Below are 16,145 nucleotides of genomic sequence, written 5' to 3'. Positions count from 1 at the left end.
TCAATAGATCACAGAATTTATAATCTATAAAACTTTGATTTACGCCTGAATCAAACAATACTCTAGCATAAACATTATTGATAAGAAACGTACCAGTAATTACATCAGGTAATTCTCCTGCCTTTTGAGTGTTAAGCATGAAAGCGCGGGCATTTCCTTTTCTCTCCTCGTTTCTGGCACCACTACCACTGGCGCCTGCAGCTACCTGTTTCTTCTTAGTGCATTCCGCAATAAAGTGTCCCTTTTCACCACACTCAAAGCAAACAATCAACATTTCCTACAATCCTCCTCCTTGTGACCTAGCCTCTTACAGAAATTGCAAGTCGAGAACGGATCAAACTTGCGTACATCAGTCTTAGGTGTAGGCTTCAAACATCTGCCCTCATGTTTCTTACCACAATTTTTACACATTGGCCGATTAAACACATTCAGCCTTTCCTTCACTCTCTCAAACTTTCTCTTCTCATTCTTCTCCCTCTTCTTTTCCAATACACCCTTCTTCTCTTCATCCTTGTTTCTGATCATGCTCTCCATTAAATACCCTGCTAATTCGATAGCAGACTCGATGGTAGCAGGCATGTGTGATCTTACATGATCACAAATTTCCTTTGGTAACACATAAATATACCGCGTCACCTTGTTATATTCGGGCGTGACTAAATGCGGTACAAGCCGACAATACTCAAGGAATTTAGTGTTGTATTCCTTGATATTTGTACCAATGACCTTGTGATTCCAAAGCTTAGTTTGGATTTGATCCACCTCATGAATGGGACAGAATCTTTGCTTGATTAACTCTTTAAAAGTCTTCCATTCCAGGTTATACATGTTACTCCTTCCTTTGATCTCAATCAATGTATTCCACCATTCCAGCGCCTCTCCTTTGAACATCTGAGAAGAGTACTGGATACTTTCCTCCTCGGTTCATTTACTTATAATCACTATGGATTCCATTTCCTCAATCCAACGGAGCGTTGTTATCGCCCCTTTATGCCCATAGAATTCTTTTGGTTTATACACTTGAAAATCTTTAAAGGTACATCCCGTGCTAACTTTTGCTCTTTTTGTTTTATTTGGGACGTGTTCAGCAGTGGAACTTTCATAGCCTTCTTGTTTCTTTTCCTTCTCATCTTTTGTCTTTTCTGTCTCTTTTCTTTTTGAATGTACTGATACGTTATGGCTTGGCTGCGTTTGTTTTACCGATTTTGACTTGGCTAAACTTTTAGAATTAACCGTGTGGTCTTGCACCATCTTTATCAACGGAGTTACAACTTCTTTGATTAACGGGGGAAACCGTTTCTTTTATCATATCACGTATGCCTCTAATATATTCTTCTGGAATTTAATTATTATTTTCAGGGGTCTTCGCTTTGTTAGCTTGACTCCCTCGACTCACTCGGGTTTCTTATTGTTCAGACATTCTGTAAATCACATAAATACATGGATTTAAAACAAAAGACGCATGCTTTTATTCATAACAGTACAGAAGGATAGAAAAATACAACATGATTAAACAACATCTATATAATCCTAATCCTTGGCCCATTTCTTAACTAGGCTCTTCATTTTATCACACTTCTTGATGATCTTGTTTCTTATCTTTTTCTTCTTAACCCTCTCGTTTCTTAGTTCGTCCATTACTGAATTAGGAGGGTTGGGATATCCTACGGGTGCAGATGCAGAAGGGAAAAGATAAGCGGTTTCCCTTGGACACAGGTGAGGATTTGCTACATACGCCTGCATTTCCTTATTGAGAATATTCGTTGTATAGAATTCCTCGATGAGTCGGGCCTCCTCCCGTATCATATATGCTTGTTCAGCCTCAGTCGGTATAGGTCCTTGGTATGGTGGAAAACCAGGAACCTCGGAATAGTGGATGGGTCCTTGGGGTGGCCTTGCTAGAATTTAAGCACCTGGTGGCGGTGATCCAAAATGCCACAGACTCAGGTTGGAATGACAATTCATCCAGCTAGAAGATTCAATACTTGTTTCCTGTTTAACTCTACTTGAACTTCCATATCATATGGATAGTAGTTCGGGGTACCAGTCAGCGACACTTTCTGAAGTCTCACTTGATATTTCAATTGGCATTTCGGGGCTTCCCGGAGCATATACTGGTTGGCTTCCGTAAGCCAGGTAGGGATTGATTTGATCAAAAGGATATTGGTTCATCTGATTCATAGGATTTGGATTCATCGGGTCATTACAGTTATTCAGATCAGCCGGGTTTGCGTACACCGGCTCAGTTGGGTTCACTGCTACAGTCGGCCACTTAGGACCAAAATTTGTGCTAGATCTATCAGATGGCTGGGCATCGAGGCAGGATTTGACCTCCTTGCAACCCGACGTCTTTGTCCATAATAATTTGTATATGACATCTGCATATATATAAACTTAGGGATAGGTAGACTACCAATCATAACTTATCCCTACTTATCGAATAAATGGTTAAAGCTTAGGTACTAATTTTTATTAATACCTAATTCGCTAAAACCGATTGCTCTGATACCAACCTGTCATACCCCGATCCAAGGCCTACGAGTGTGACCAGCAGTTGGTACCTGTTTTGTAAATATATCAGAGTAGCGGGTTCAATTTAGCGGAAGTCTTGAAATATTGAAATATTTATTTACATTATCAAAATTACTCGGGAATTAAACACCCGAGTTTCAGTTTTACAAAACAGTGATATTATTAATACAAGGAATTATGATATTAAAAAACAAGCCATCTCGAGCGATCTTCTATGACTCCAATCCTTGTATACCATCTATTGTCATCTAATTACCTGCAAGGGTGGGAAAAACACGTCAGCTATATGCTGGTGAAACGTTGACTTGATAAAACATTTATAACAATCATTAAATACAAACATAGTTTTCTGTTTCACAAACTCAGCAGGAATGCCTGTCCATTCCCGGGATTTGTACCACTGCCCTACAAACACAATTCAAAGGTTCCTCGAGTACATAGCCCCTGTTCGGAGACAACCTTCCCCTAGGCTATGTAAACCTTATGGAGAACTGGTTATGACTGACTTGGTTTTGTATGCCAATTATCAGTTATGTTTGGATCCAGACACATGTGTATCCGGTCTGAGTTGCTTTTTATTATCTATTTTGTATTATAACGATTTTAGAGATTATATCTCATGCAAACATTTATCAGACTCTTTGTAATAAAAAACCAGTCTATTACAAGAGTAAAACCAGTTCAGACAATAAAAGGTTAACGTATTCACCTTATATTATCAGTTGGAAATATCAACCTCCTTGGCTTCAGTATGCTATTAACCTATATATCATAATAGGTTTGCATAAGTACCTAGTTGGTATTATTTAGCAGACTTTTAAGTCTGTTTCAGTTTCAGCAGACTCGAGGTCTGATCAGCAGACTTGAAGTCTGATTCAGTTCAGCAAACTCGAGGTCTGATCAGTAGACTCTTAGGTCTGACCTAACCTTAGTATAGTTATAGTCGTTTTATGAAAATACTTTGGATTTACATATGACGTTTGGAATAGCACGCTTTGGCCTAATAGAGGATATCACGTTGGCAAACTTCTCCAGGTAAGCAAACGGGTCCCGCGGTTGATTGGGATGTATACGAATTGCTTTCCTTAGGCAAGAAGAGTCTACTAATGATACCCCCCTTCCAGTTACTACGTGCCCGTCAAAATAATAGTTTTGGTAACATTACTTCACGTGGAAGCAACGTCTTTGCTTTATAAAGCATTACTTGGAAAATATTAACAGTTTAACGACTATACCCTTAACTAAGTTATAGCTATGTATTTAAAGCAACTAGTAAAGTAACTTAACCTTAATCCTATGTTAATCGGCTAGGCAGAACTAAAGAGCTTAAGAAATCAACAGCACTTTGGCTTGTGCTTCGTTTACAAGATCAACGGCTCGTTAAACAGTGTAACAACACCTCGTTTCTTCGCGAGAACAGACCTCGGAACCCCGGAACAACCTTGACACGATCCCTAGGTTATGTGTGTGAAACGAAGGGGAAAATGGGATGAAATGACTTGAACCCGTAGTTACCCTTTTATAGGCGAGTTTTGGAGGCCGTCGCGTAGCGCGATGGGCTTCCTCCCATGGCCATCGTGTAGCGCGACGCCGTAATGAACCAGAATCTTCCACGTGTTGACATGTGGTTGGCCACGTGTCCCAGGTTACTTAACCTGGTCATCGCGTAGCGCGATGGACCAGTTGGGTTTGGCCGTTGCGTAGTGCAGCGCCCCCTTTTTCTTGAAATGCTAAATTCTCTGTCGCATAGCGCGACGGGGTTAATTAAGGGACAATCGCGTAGCGCAATGAGTCTTAGAACTCAAGTTTTTCATTTTCAGTCCTCCTACTTCCAGATTTGGCATTTTTAGTCACTTAACTTCTAAAATTTGCACTTTTAGCCCAAAATTAGATGGGGTATTTTCACGGTGTTACATAAACAGCAGAGCATATATCGATTCAATAACCACAATTCAATTATAAATACATCATCTTAATAATAAAATTTTACTTTGAAAATTATCAATTACCTTCTGTTTGTTTGAAAATGCCTGAGAGAATAGCTTGAAAAATTGGGGATTTGGTACCAAAAAAACCCTTATTTTCTGTCAAATTTGTACCTTAAGTATTAATAACCAACGACGAAGAGTCAATTGACGGAAGTTTTTCGTGTTTGAAATTGATTGAGTGAGTCTGAGGTTGTAGCGTGGGAGATTGACCTGTTTAGTGGGTTGTAATCGGCCGAGGCTTTAGGTGCATGTATTGATTGGGGTTGTAGATAAGCTTTTCCAAGGTGGCACCGCCGTGTCTGTGCGTGTCGGAGTAGCTGGCGTGGTGGTTGTGTGTGAGATTGATGAAGTCGTGGATTTTTTTAGTTTATGTTAGAAATGATAGAGAGAGAGAGAGAGAGAGAGAGAGAGAGAGAAAGTGGCAGTTAACAAAGACACAACAGCAGGCAATATTCGCATGCTTTTGTTGCCTGTACATGATGCTTTAAAATCTCTAGGGGTAAAACAGTAGCATAATGTGAGATTACAGAAACATATGAATTAATATATATATATATATATATATATATATATATATATAATAAGCCATCCTAGTTCTCATGTTTTTAATCTAACAACTTAGGTAGCATTTGGTATGCAGCAATGACAGGGGGAATGAAATGACTCATTGTGTGAAATGAAAAAAGTGATGTTTGTGTTGGAATTAGGGACCGGTTCAGGTAAGTCAATATGGCCAATCGGGTTATGACCCATGAGAGTTACACCGTGAGGTAATGAACCATTAACCCGCTTAAGTTAGTTAACCGGGTTAGACACTTTAACGAGATAAAATTACATGGAATGGGCTTTGGAGCAAGACATGGACTTATTGGCCCATTGGGTTTATAACTAACTAAATTAGTTAAACCTAATTAAGAGGTTATATAAATATAGGATATTTTTATAACCTAAATCTGAATCCAATTAACAAGTCCATCTCTTTTCTTCTCCACCCTAGCCACCGCAGGTCAACACCACCACCGCCGCTGCTTCGTCGCTGCCACTACCAGTCGCCGCCGCCCGTCGCCTCTGCCGACCGCCGTTGTCTGCAGCCGACTACTGCTGTCCGCCGTCGTCCGCATGCGCACACCACCACCGCTGCCGGGTTGGCGTCGTGCACCGCCACCGTTGGTCGTTGATCTCGTTGTATCATCTAGTTTGGTCCGTTAGCCTCCGGTGTCTCAATTGGTTATTTATTAACCGAGGTAAACTTAAATATATCGTTAGGTTTAATTATATATTTATTGTTTGACTCGTACTCGTATTGTGTGTAACCGGATCCTGTCGGGTTTAGTTTCGGTGCTGATTAATTATATGCTTTCCGCTACGCTACTTATAATTATTAATTAATAAGGTTTATTATTATTTACCACATTTATTGAACCGATTTTAATAAACAAAATTTTAACTGATCACTACTGAAATCCAACAGTGTATCAGAGTCTTGGTTACAACATACGAGTCGAATCCGGCAATTTTATCGGTTATACATCATAAACTTCAAGGTAGTTGACGTTTTTGATCTAGATAAAATATTAGGGCAATTTTAGTTTGGTCAAAATTTTATTTATTGTATTTGACCAAAATATTGCTCGACTTAATTTTCGTTGAATATGTAAATCTGGCCCGACCTTGTTTGTTTGGTTGAACGACTTTATTTTGTCCATGTGGATGGTTCAAAAGTTGTATTTAATTTTTGGTTTTATTTTATGGTTTTTGGCCACCTTGATGGTTCAAAATTGTAATAGATAGGGTTTAGTTTTTCATTTGTATTAGTGTAATTTTGTAATGAAGAAGACCCGAAGGAAAACCGAGGATGAGCTCATGGAGTTCTTGAAGTCAGTGGGAGTTACCAAAGATGACGGGATGCATCACGAGTCCATCCTTGTGGTTGTTTTGTTTTGTGACCCCTTGACTCGATTGATCTTGCTAATAGGCTCTAGCAAGATCAATCACTAATCTTTGGCCATTTAAGATTTACATATTCTTATTTGATATTGTGGTTACTTGCTTAATTATAATAGGTTATAATACTACCAACCTAATACAAAATATTTTAAAATAAATTAACCAATCAGGTTTTCCAAAATTAAACTAAATTTAATTTTCCATAACTAATAACTTAATAGGTAAAACTATTAACTTAAAATTGGTTAGTATTATCGTGATAGGATATATAAAATCTACCATTTAAACCCTCTAATCCATGTTTATGGCCAAGAAAACTATCAAACCAGGTTTCTAACCATGTGTATGATCAAAAAGTGTTTTTGGACCATTTTAAAGATTTTTGCATGGTTAGGAATGATTTTTGGCAATTAAACTATGTTTGTATGGTAATAAACCCAATTAAAACATGTTAAAAATGAAGTGTCCTGAGAGATGAAAGAGTTCATCAAGTTGTCTCGATTAATAAAGTAAAACTGGACTTTTACTTTATTCGGTAATATTTAAAATTAATCCCAATTTAAATCAACAGTCTATGCCATCCTACTATAAGTCACACTTGAGGCATACTGTGAAACTTTAAGTGTTTGGAGCTACAACACCGCACTTGATTTCTAGCCTATCCTGTCAAGGTAAAAGGATTTCGTTGACACATCCGGCCCTTTCACAAGTGACTATACTATGGCGACTATTACTTTACTCTCCTGTTACGTGTGTGACATCCGTGGCAAAACCGAGTACACTTTAGTATTCATATATCGAATAAGCAATTAACCGCTTATTGCGTAACGAACGAACGATTAACCGAATGGGTCTGGTTATGACCTAGACATCCCGAGGGGCCATCTATACGAGATATATGTCTATTATAAGCCAACATACTGATATTAAGGCCTTAGTATGATATCAAACTAGTTAAACGAAAACATGCTCGTTTAATTACCCGCTATAGATTTAAGCGCGGATGAGAGTTACAAAACAAGCATTGTATCATCCGTTAAGCCGAAAAAGACTTACCGAACACTTATTTGAAATGTTTTAAGCGATACGTGAAAATGTTTTCAATTTTTACAAACGTATAGAATGTTTTTATAATTTTACACAAAACTAGCCCAAAACACTCGTTTTCGCTCCGTTTGTCGCACCCGATATATTTTTGTCGCCAAAAACCGAACCCGAAATAAATTTGGGCTCGGCATTTCACGTTCGGGCACGTAAATCAAGAAAATTGGGCCAAATAGGCCCAAAAGGGGCCCAACATGCCCAGCCCGCCAAAAAAGACTTTTTACCCTTGGTTTTCCTTTAAATATAAACAAATCCAAGATATTTTTGAAGATATTTTCTTGTGGAAAATCTGTAGAACAACCTAGTTCTCTCAAAACCCAGCAAGAACAAGGACTTGTATCTAGCCTACATAGGAGCACAAGAGCTTGAAAAGTTGATTAGAAATGCGGAAACGAACCAAAACCGCTAAGGGACTAAGTGATAGCAAGGGAAACGAACCCCGAGCTGATCTCACACTGAGTGCCTACAAAACCATGAGTTTCATGACCCCTCTTTTCAAACTATTACAAACCTTTGGGGTGAAAAGCGTGTTTATATACATTATCTACCAGAAAACGGTTCAGGATATAGATTGTCTGAACATGTATGTCTGAAAAGTCCCTACAACTATAATGATTAATTACGTGCTGATGAAAGGTGATTATTATCATTGATTGGTATATTAAGTGGAGAGAGTACGAATGACAAAACATAATGAAATTACATGTGATAATATGTTTATACAAACACGTCATGTTATGTTAAACATAACTAATTTGGGAATAATGTGGTCTGTAATGGCCATGGGGCTATTGTGGGTGAAAGGGGGGCCACAATAGTATAAACTAAAGTTGAGTATGGCCTATGAGCCAAGTTCTGCTGCAACTTATAAACTAAAGTTGAGTATGGCCTATGAGCCAAGTTCTGCTGCAACTTACTAAACTAAAGTTGAGTATGGCCTATGAGCCAAGTTCTGCTGCAACTTATAAACTAAAGTTGAGTATGGCCTATGAGCCAAGTTCTGCTGCAACTTATAAACTAAAGTTGAGTATGGTCTATAAGCCAAGTTCTGCTGCAACTTACTAAACTAAAGTTGAGTATGGCCTATGAGCCAAGTTCTGCTGCCGCTTACTAAACGAAATAACTTGATTATGACATGAGTGTTAAGAAAATATTATGATTATATATGTTGTGGGCGGAAAGGGGGCCACAGTGATTAGTAATACGTGATAAATACTATATATGTGTGTGTGTGTATTGTGTGCATATATATATATACATACTATGTGGATAGGTGTAGGAAATTCTATGTGTAGAAAATAATAATTGTTTGTGTATACAACGTGTAATGTTTAATTTTACGTGAAACCATTGTGGTCAGAAGAGGGATCATAGTGGTGATTTTACGTGGAACCGTTGTTGGCGGAAAGGGGGCCACAGGGGTTGATTTTATTTGGAAAATGAAGACACGAAGTATGAATGAGCAGTCATGATTTTATCGTAGTTTCAAACTCTATCATAAACTTATACACATACATATCAGTATACAAAGACGTAGATATATATATATAAAATGTAAATACATTTTCTTATATACGCGTGTACATACAAACTATGACTGTATGGTGCGCAGAACTGATTTCGTTAAAACTTATGAAACTCACCAACTATTCGTAGTTGACCTGTTTTAACATGCTTTTCAGGTAATCAGATATGAGAAGTAATTTCTTGTGCGTTACGTGTCTGATTGGTGATTGATGTCATGGGCATTTGAGTTAGAAGTAAAGTAATTGAAGAACCGGTTTGATTGTATCACCTAGTTTGTAAAAGATGTTAGAACGATGTAATATATTGTAAATTAGTTAGTAATGTTTCTTTATGAACAATGTATTTGATACCAGTTGTATCTGTTGCATTTCCGTTTTACACTTCCGCAATTCGCTTAACGGGGTGTGACAACGTGCTACAGCTGTCTGGAGACTAAGGTGGACATAGATGAGACTAAGCGTATCTACTTAGGCAAATGTTGTCTTAATAGGCCTCATAAACTAGAGTTGTGCTCTATTCACAATTGGCAATCATTGTCTGTCTGCCTAACCACTTACTAATGTTGTGTGCTACAGCTGCCATTAGTAACTGGAAGCCAGATTCTCAAGTTCCTATTTACTAATGTTATTGGGTCATTGATAATAGGATTAAAACATCGAAAATACTAATTAAAATTTACTTTTGCTTATTTAAACAGATGTCTACTGATAATAACTCCTCATTCACCCTCAAGGCTATCGTTGAGAAAGAAAAGTTGAATGGCACCAAATTTCTTGAGTGGCACCGTAACTTGGGACTTGTTCTCAATATGGCAAAGAAGCACTATGTTCTCGATGGACCTGCTCCAACTGAGCCTGAACACAATACTACTGATGCCAAGAGGATTCTTAACAAACATATGAACGACTTTGCTGAAGTTGCCTGTATTATGCTTGCCACCATGTCTTACGAGCTTGCTAAGGGCTTGGAAGATTTTGATGCCTGTGAGATGCTTGAGCAACTCAAGGGCATGTTCCAGAAACAAACCCGTCAAGAACGCTATGACACCATGAAGCAGCTCATCAGCTGCAGAATGAAACAGGGATCACCTGTTAGTGCGCATGTCGTCAAGATGAAAGGATACATCGAACAACTAAGGAAACTTGATTATCCCATGTCAGATGAAATGGTAGCGGATTTCATCATAAACTCTCTTCCCAGCTCTTACAACCAGTTTGTAATGAATTTCAATATGAATGGCTGGTTGAAGACAGTGCCGGAGCTTCATGGAATGCTCAAGACAGCTGAGATGAATATTCCCACTAAAAACAATCAAGTTCTTATGGTTCGATCTGCTGTTGTCGTCAAGCCTAAACCCAAGAACCGGGGTCATAACGGTAAAGGTAAGAAGAAGGTTACTATTGCTGCCAGGTCTGCCACCAACACTAACAAGGGTGTTTCAAAGGTACCACCGCCGTCTCCTGAGGAGTGCCAATGCTATAAGTGCAACAAAATGGGACACTGGAAGCGTAACTATCCTGATTACCTTGCTGAGCTGAAAAGGCAGAGGACCAATGGTGAAAGCTCCTCTAAAGGTATTTCCGTTTACGTTATTAAACTTTTCATTGTCTCTAGCAACACATGGGGATTTGATACCGGATGTGGTTACCACATCGTTAGTCTTACAGGAGCCTGAAAACTGGAAGAAGCTGAAACAAGGCAGCATGGATCTCATCGTTGGTGATGGTAAGAGAGTCCCGGTTCTTGCAACTGACATATATCATTTTTCTTGTCCATCTGGCCTTGTAGTTACTTTAAATAACTGTTTGTTTGCATCTGATTTAACCAGAAACATTATTTTAGTTTCTTTACTATTTTAACAAGGATTTAAGTACGCTTTTAATGGTATTTCTATTTTTGCCTACTTGAATGATATCTTTTATTTTGAGGCTAAACCTCGAAATGGTATTTATGAGATTGATGTTCAAATAAACAATAATGTATATAATCTTTCTAAACGTATTAGGTCTGGCATCAATGATACATTTCTGTGGCATTGCCGACTTGGCCACATAATCCATAGGACCGGACTCTTCTGATGACTGCGAATCTTGTTTAGCTAGAAAACTTGCCAAAGGCTCCTTCACTTATAAGAATGAATGAGCAAAGGATCTGCTAGGAATCATACATACTGATGTATGCGGTCCTTTTAGAACCTTGTCTAGAAATCATGAAAGATACTTCGTTTCATTTATTGACGATTATAGTCGATATGCTTATGTGTATCTTATGAAACACAAGCATGAAACTTTAGAAAAGTTCAAAGAGTTTCAAAATGAAGTACAAACCCAACTCGGATAACTATTAAAATGCTTCGATCAGATCGAGGTGGAGAGTATCTCATCTCAGAATTCATTCATCATTTAAAAGAGCGTTGAATTGTTTCACAGCTCACTCCACCAGGCTCACCCCAACACAATGGCATGAGCGAGAGGAGAAATCGAACCTTGCTAAACATGGTCCAATCGATGATGTGTAGAACTAATTTGCCTCATTCCTTTTGGAGCTTTGCCCAAAAAGAAAATGGGACTTGGTGCTTTCTTGAAATGAATGGAAAAATGCTAGAACACAGAGATTTGTTGCGAGGAAAAAACCCGTTATCCTGAGGATAACAAGAAAAAAACCCCGGGTGGTGAAAACTATCACCACCAGTTTATTAATAACGAAAAATGTTACAAATGGTGGAGCTTTTCTCTTTGGATCATGTTACAGAGTGTTACTAAGTCTAGCGTGAGAGTTGTGTGTGAAATGATTCAGAGATAGCTCTATATTTATACAAAAATAAAAGCTAACAATCATGCCTACAATTAGGAAATAGTAGACTAAATTCAATTTGCCGTTAATTCCCCCATTAAGCACGTTTTCCTTTTTGGCCACGTCTTATTAACAACAAGTCCGAGTCTTCAGGCAATCTTGATTAATCTCTTGACCTGGTAAACAAGGAAAGACAGCGAACGATTTGTTAATTATACAGTATATTTAGGATACCTGACCTTGGAGGATACCATATCCTGAAGTTATCCTGAACATACTGCTTGCTTAGGATACCGAAAATCCGAGCCCTAACAAGGAAATGGAGATAATATTGTCGATCTTGAAGAAATTCAAGAACCAGAAACAAACGCTAAGGAAGTTGGAACGTCTGATCAACAAGTTGTTGTTGCTGAGACATCAGACATGAACACAAGCGTTCTGAGAAGTAATAGTACTCGCGTGCTGAATTCTAAATACCTATGACATCTAGATGGTCCCGAAGTCCTCTTAGTAGCCGAGTCAAGCGACGAACCTGCTAATTACAAATGTGCTATCTTAGATCCGGAATATGAGAAATGGCAAGATACCATGAACGCCGCGATGCAATATATGCGTGACAATCAAGTCTGGAACTTGGTTGAGCTACCCTCCCCCCCATGAGTGTCGGGCAGTAGGGAGCAAGTGGGTTTTCAAAAAGAAAACCGACATGCATGGAAATGTACAGTCTTATAAAGCACGGCTAGTCGCAAAAGGTTTTACTCAAACTCAAGGTATTGACTATGATGAAACCTTCTCGCCCGTTGCTATGACTAAGTCGATAAGGATATTACTTGCCATGGCCGCGTACTATGACTACGAGATATAGCAAATGGATGTCAAGAGTACTTGCCTAATGTACACCTTTTTGAAGATGTCTATATGGTTCAGCCTGAAGGTTTTGTCGATCCTAAATATCCTAACAGGGTGTGCAAACTGAATAAATCCATTTATGGACTTAAACAGGCATCTCGTAGCTGGAATCTTCATTTTGATGAGAAAATCAAAGAGTTTGGTTTTATCAAAAATGAAGGTGAGCCTTGTGTTTATAGAAAGGCTAGTAGGAGCACTATATCATTCCTCATACTGTATGTGGATGATATACTGATCATTGGAAACAACATCCCTATGCTTAAGGAAGTTAAGAACTGGTTGGGATCTTGTTTTGCAATGAAAGATCTTGGTGAAGCTGCTTATATTCTAGGAATCAAGATCCACCAAGATAGGTCTAATCGGCTTCTAGGGCTGAGTCAAAGTACATACATAGACAATGTCATGGCACGCTTCTCAATGGACAACTCCAAGAAAGGAACTCTCCCCATGGCTAGAGGAACTGTGTTGAACAAATCACAATCTCCGACAAAGGACATTGAAACTAAGCACATGCAAGCAATTCCATATGCTTCGGCGATTGGTTCTATCATGTATGCAATGTTATGTACTAGACCAGACGTCTCGTATGCGCTGAGCATGACTAGTCATTTTCAGCAGAACCCTGGCATTGCCCTCTAGACTGCTGTGAAGAACATTCTAAGATAACTGAAAAGGATAAAGGACATGTTCTTAGTGTTTGGAGGAGTGAAAGAAGAGCTCACTGTAAGGTGTTACACTGATGCTAGCTTCCAGACTGACCGAGATGATTCTCGCTCATAATCAGGATATGTATTCACTCTCAATGGAAAAGCTCCAAGCAGAGTGTGCTGGCGAATTCTACCACCGAATCAGAATACATAGCTACATCAGATGCTGCTAAAGAAGCAGCTTGGATGAAGAAGTTCATCACTGATCTTGATGTGGTTCCTAGTATTCATAAGCCAATTGAGGTGTTCTGTGATAACACAGGTGCTACTGCTCAGGCCAAAGAGCCCAGATATCATCACAGAGCCAAGCACATTTTAAGGAAGTTCCACCTTATTCGGGAAATAATGGAACGAGGAGACATCATAATAAGCAAAGTAGACACAGATCAAAACCTAGATGATCCATTCACTAAAAGGATGACTCAAGACAAGCATTATCTTCACCGAGATGCTATTGGTCTTAGATTAGCTAGTAGTTTGTTTTAATATTTGGATGTTTGAACATTTCAAACAGTTATACTATTAAGTTCTCTTTTGATTTAATGGTTAAATGCAAATGTTAAATAATATAACTGTGTTCGGTTTTAATACGTTTAATCCATGAATATTGTATTCTGAATTATTCGTAGTCGGCCAGACTCGTGGGAACGATTTTGAATTAAGACTATTATGACTTTGGACTCAAGGAGTTGACTTCCAAACTCACAGACCTCATTATGAATGACGTAGAATGTAACTCGCATCAAATCATCTTCATGGATCTTAGTCATAAGATGTTTTGATACTGGTATACTCATTTAGTATCCTTAGACCTGAGATACATATTAGAACTTTCGTTTACTAAAGGTTACTCTTTATCAGTGTCAACCGCTGTCATGTAACTGCCAGCTATAAAAGCATTGGTTGGGAATACTCTGAAGTTCAGTGGGAGTTTTATGTATTCAAGATGGGATTCTGTACTCTTACATGATATGTAACAGTTAGACATCTTAGCGCCCTCGTTGATTCAAATTGGTGAAGTCTGAGGCATCCCAAACTTATTGTGTGTTTGATTAGACCACTTTGATTCTAGATCGAGAACTATAATAATTGAAAGCCATATGAGATTGAACTTGATCCATGTCTCGTTGTTCAATTAATGTCTTATACAGAAAGGATAGACGACAACGATTACCATAAATTCGTTATCTTGCAATAGTGTATTCCAAGATAGTTTTGGTTAATGAATTTAAAATGCTATAACCTGTTGGGGGCAGCTATGTGTAGCTAGAGCACCGCTGGCTGTCAGTATTGAGTAATTTAACCGGAAACCGTCTGAGTGGGAGACTGTTGGAATTATGGATCGGTTCGGGTAAGTCAATACGACCAACAGGGTTATGACCCGTGAAAGTTACACCGTGAGGTAACGAACCATTAACCCGCTTAAGTTAGTTAACCGGGTTAGACACTTTAACAAGATAAAATTACATGGAACAAGCTTTGGAGCAAGACATGGACTTATTGGCCCATTGGGTTTATAACTAACTAAATTAGCTAAACCTAATTAAGGGCTTATATAAATATAGGATATTTTTATAACCTAAACCTGAATCCAATTAACAAGTCTATCTCTTTCCTTCTCCACCTTAGCCACCGCTATGACACCCCAACCTAAGGGGGAAATGCCGGGGCGTGATCCGATTGCTCACAGCTCGAAGATACTATCATACATAAAATGTGACAATATCTAATTAATTATTTTATTGAAAATAAATACACGCAATATCCAAATAGAACAAATAATTTAAATACATGAATGTAAGCTCAAGCAATGGTTATCTTGTTTATATCCTAAGGTCTTGTCTAAGTTTCCAACTTCAATCTTCAATACAAGGCATCCTGCATATGCGTAGAAAATGGAGTTTGTCAACAACACATGTTGAGTGAGATGATCACCAATTTTAACACAACAAAAGTTATATAATAAATAAATAATAAATGATAAGTGGTAAAAGTGCAAACCAATCTATGTGGTAATAATCTATATAACCAAATCGTGCTAGTGTGCCAATGAATCATTGCCAAGCGAATCGGGCATTGATTATAATGACTAAAATTGTCGTTTTATCTTCGCCAAGCGAATCGGGCTCCGGTTACTAAGACGGTCGTATGATCATACTAATGAGAACCCTATGCAAAGGGGATATGTTGGACCTCTCCAAATGTTGTCAAGTAAACAATTAAACATGTAGCAATTAGCAAATAGCATTCAACTGATATTCACACAATGATTATGTTTGCGAGTTTGTGTATATATATAGGATAGAAAATATGAGTAAGTACGCATATGTCCCCAAAATGTTTGAAAATAGTTTATAAAAAGGGGAATGATCAAACTCACCTTAGATTATTGACAAGCGATTAATAAATGCGATTAACGAGCTATAGAATAAGCAAGTCGTCCACTACAGGTCAAATGTTAATGATCAGAATATGAATTTGTGAGATATGATAATACAATTAAAAACAAACTCGTGGCTGCTGGAATCAATCCAAACGGACGTTTAGAACTCAAGTTATGTTAAATTAAAGATTTAAGCGAGCTGGTACTTACCAGAATCCGAACAGCGAATCGAAAGTCAGGTTTTGGTTAGTAGCT

General features: G+C 38.3%; 1 protein-coding gene across 1 annotated transcript in view; it reads left to right on the top strand.

Moving 5' to 3' along the window:
- Window positions 1-2,023: 2,023 nt before the first annotated feature.
- Window positions 2,024-16,145, top strand: part of LOC143534428 (uncharacterized) — a 39,613-nt gene continuing 25,491 nt past the window's right edge. Inside the window, exon 1 of the mRNA XM_077028924.1 lies at window positions 2,024-2,117. Coding sequence (XP_076885039.1) covers window positions 2,024-2,117 — 94 coding nt within the window. The remainder of the gene's footprint in view (window positions 2,118-16,145) is intronic.

Source organism: Bidens hawaiensis, unplaced genomic scaffold (genome assembly GCF_021521415.1).
Source record: "Bidens hawaiensis isolate Kalapana, Puna unplaced genomic scaffold, B.hawaiensis_p1.1 tig00010164_1, whole genome shotgun sequence".
In the NCBI taxonomy this organism is placed as follows: Eukaryota; Viridiplantae; Streptophyta; class Magnoliopsida; order Asterales; family Asteraceae; genus Bidens; species Bidens hawaiensis.
The sequence above is the reverse complement of the archived record's forward strand: the minus strand, read 5'-3'. Positions and strand labels throughout refer to the sequence as shown.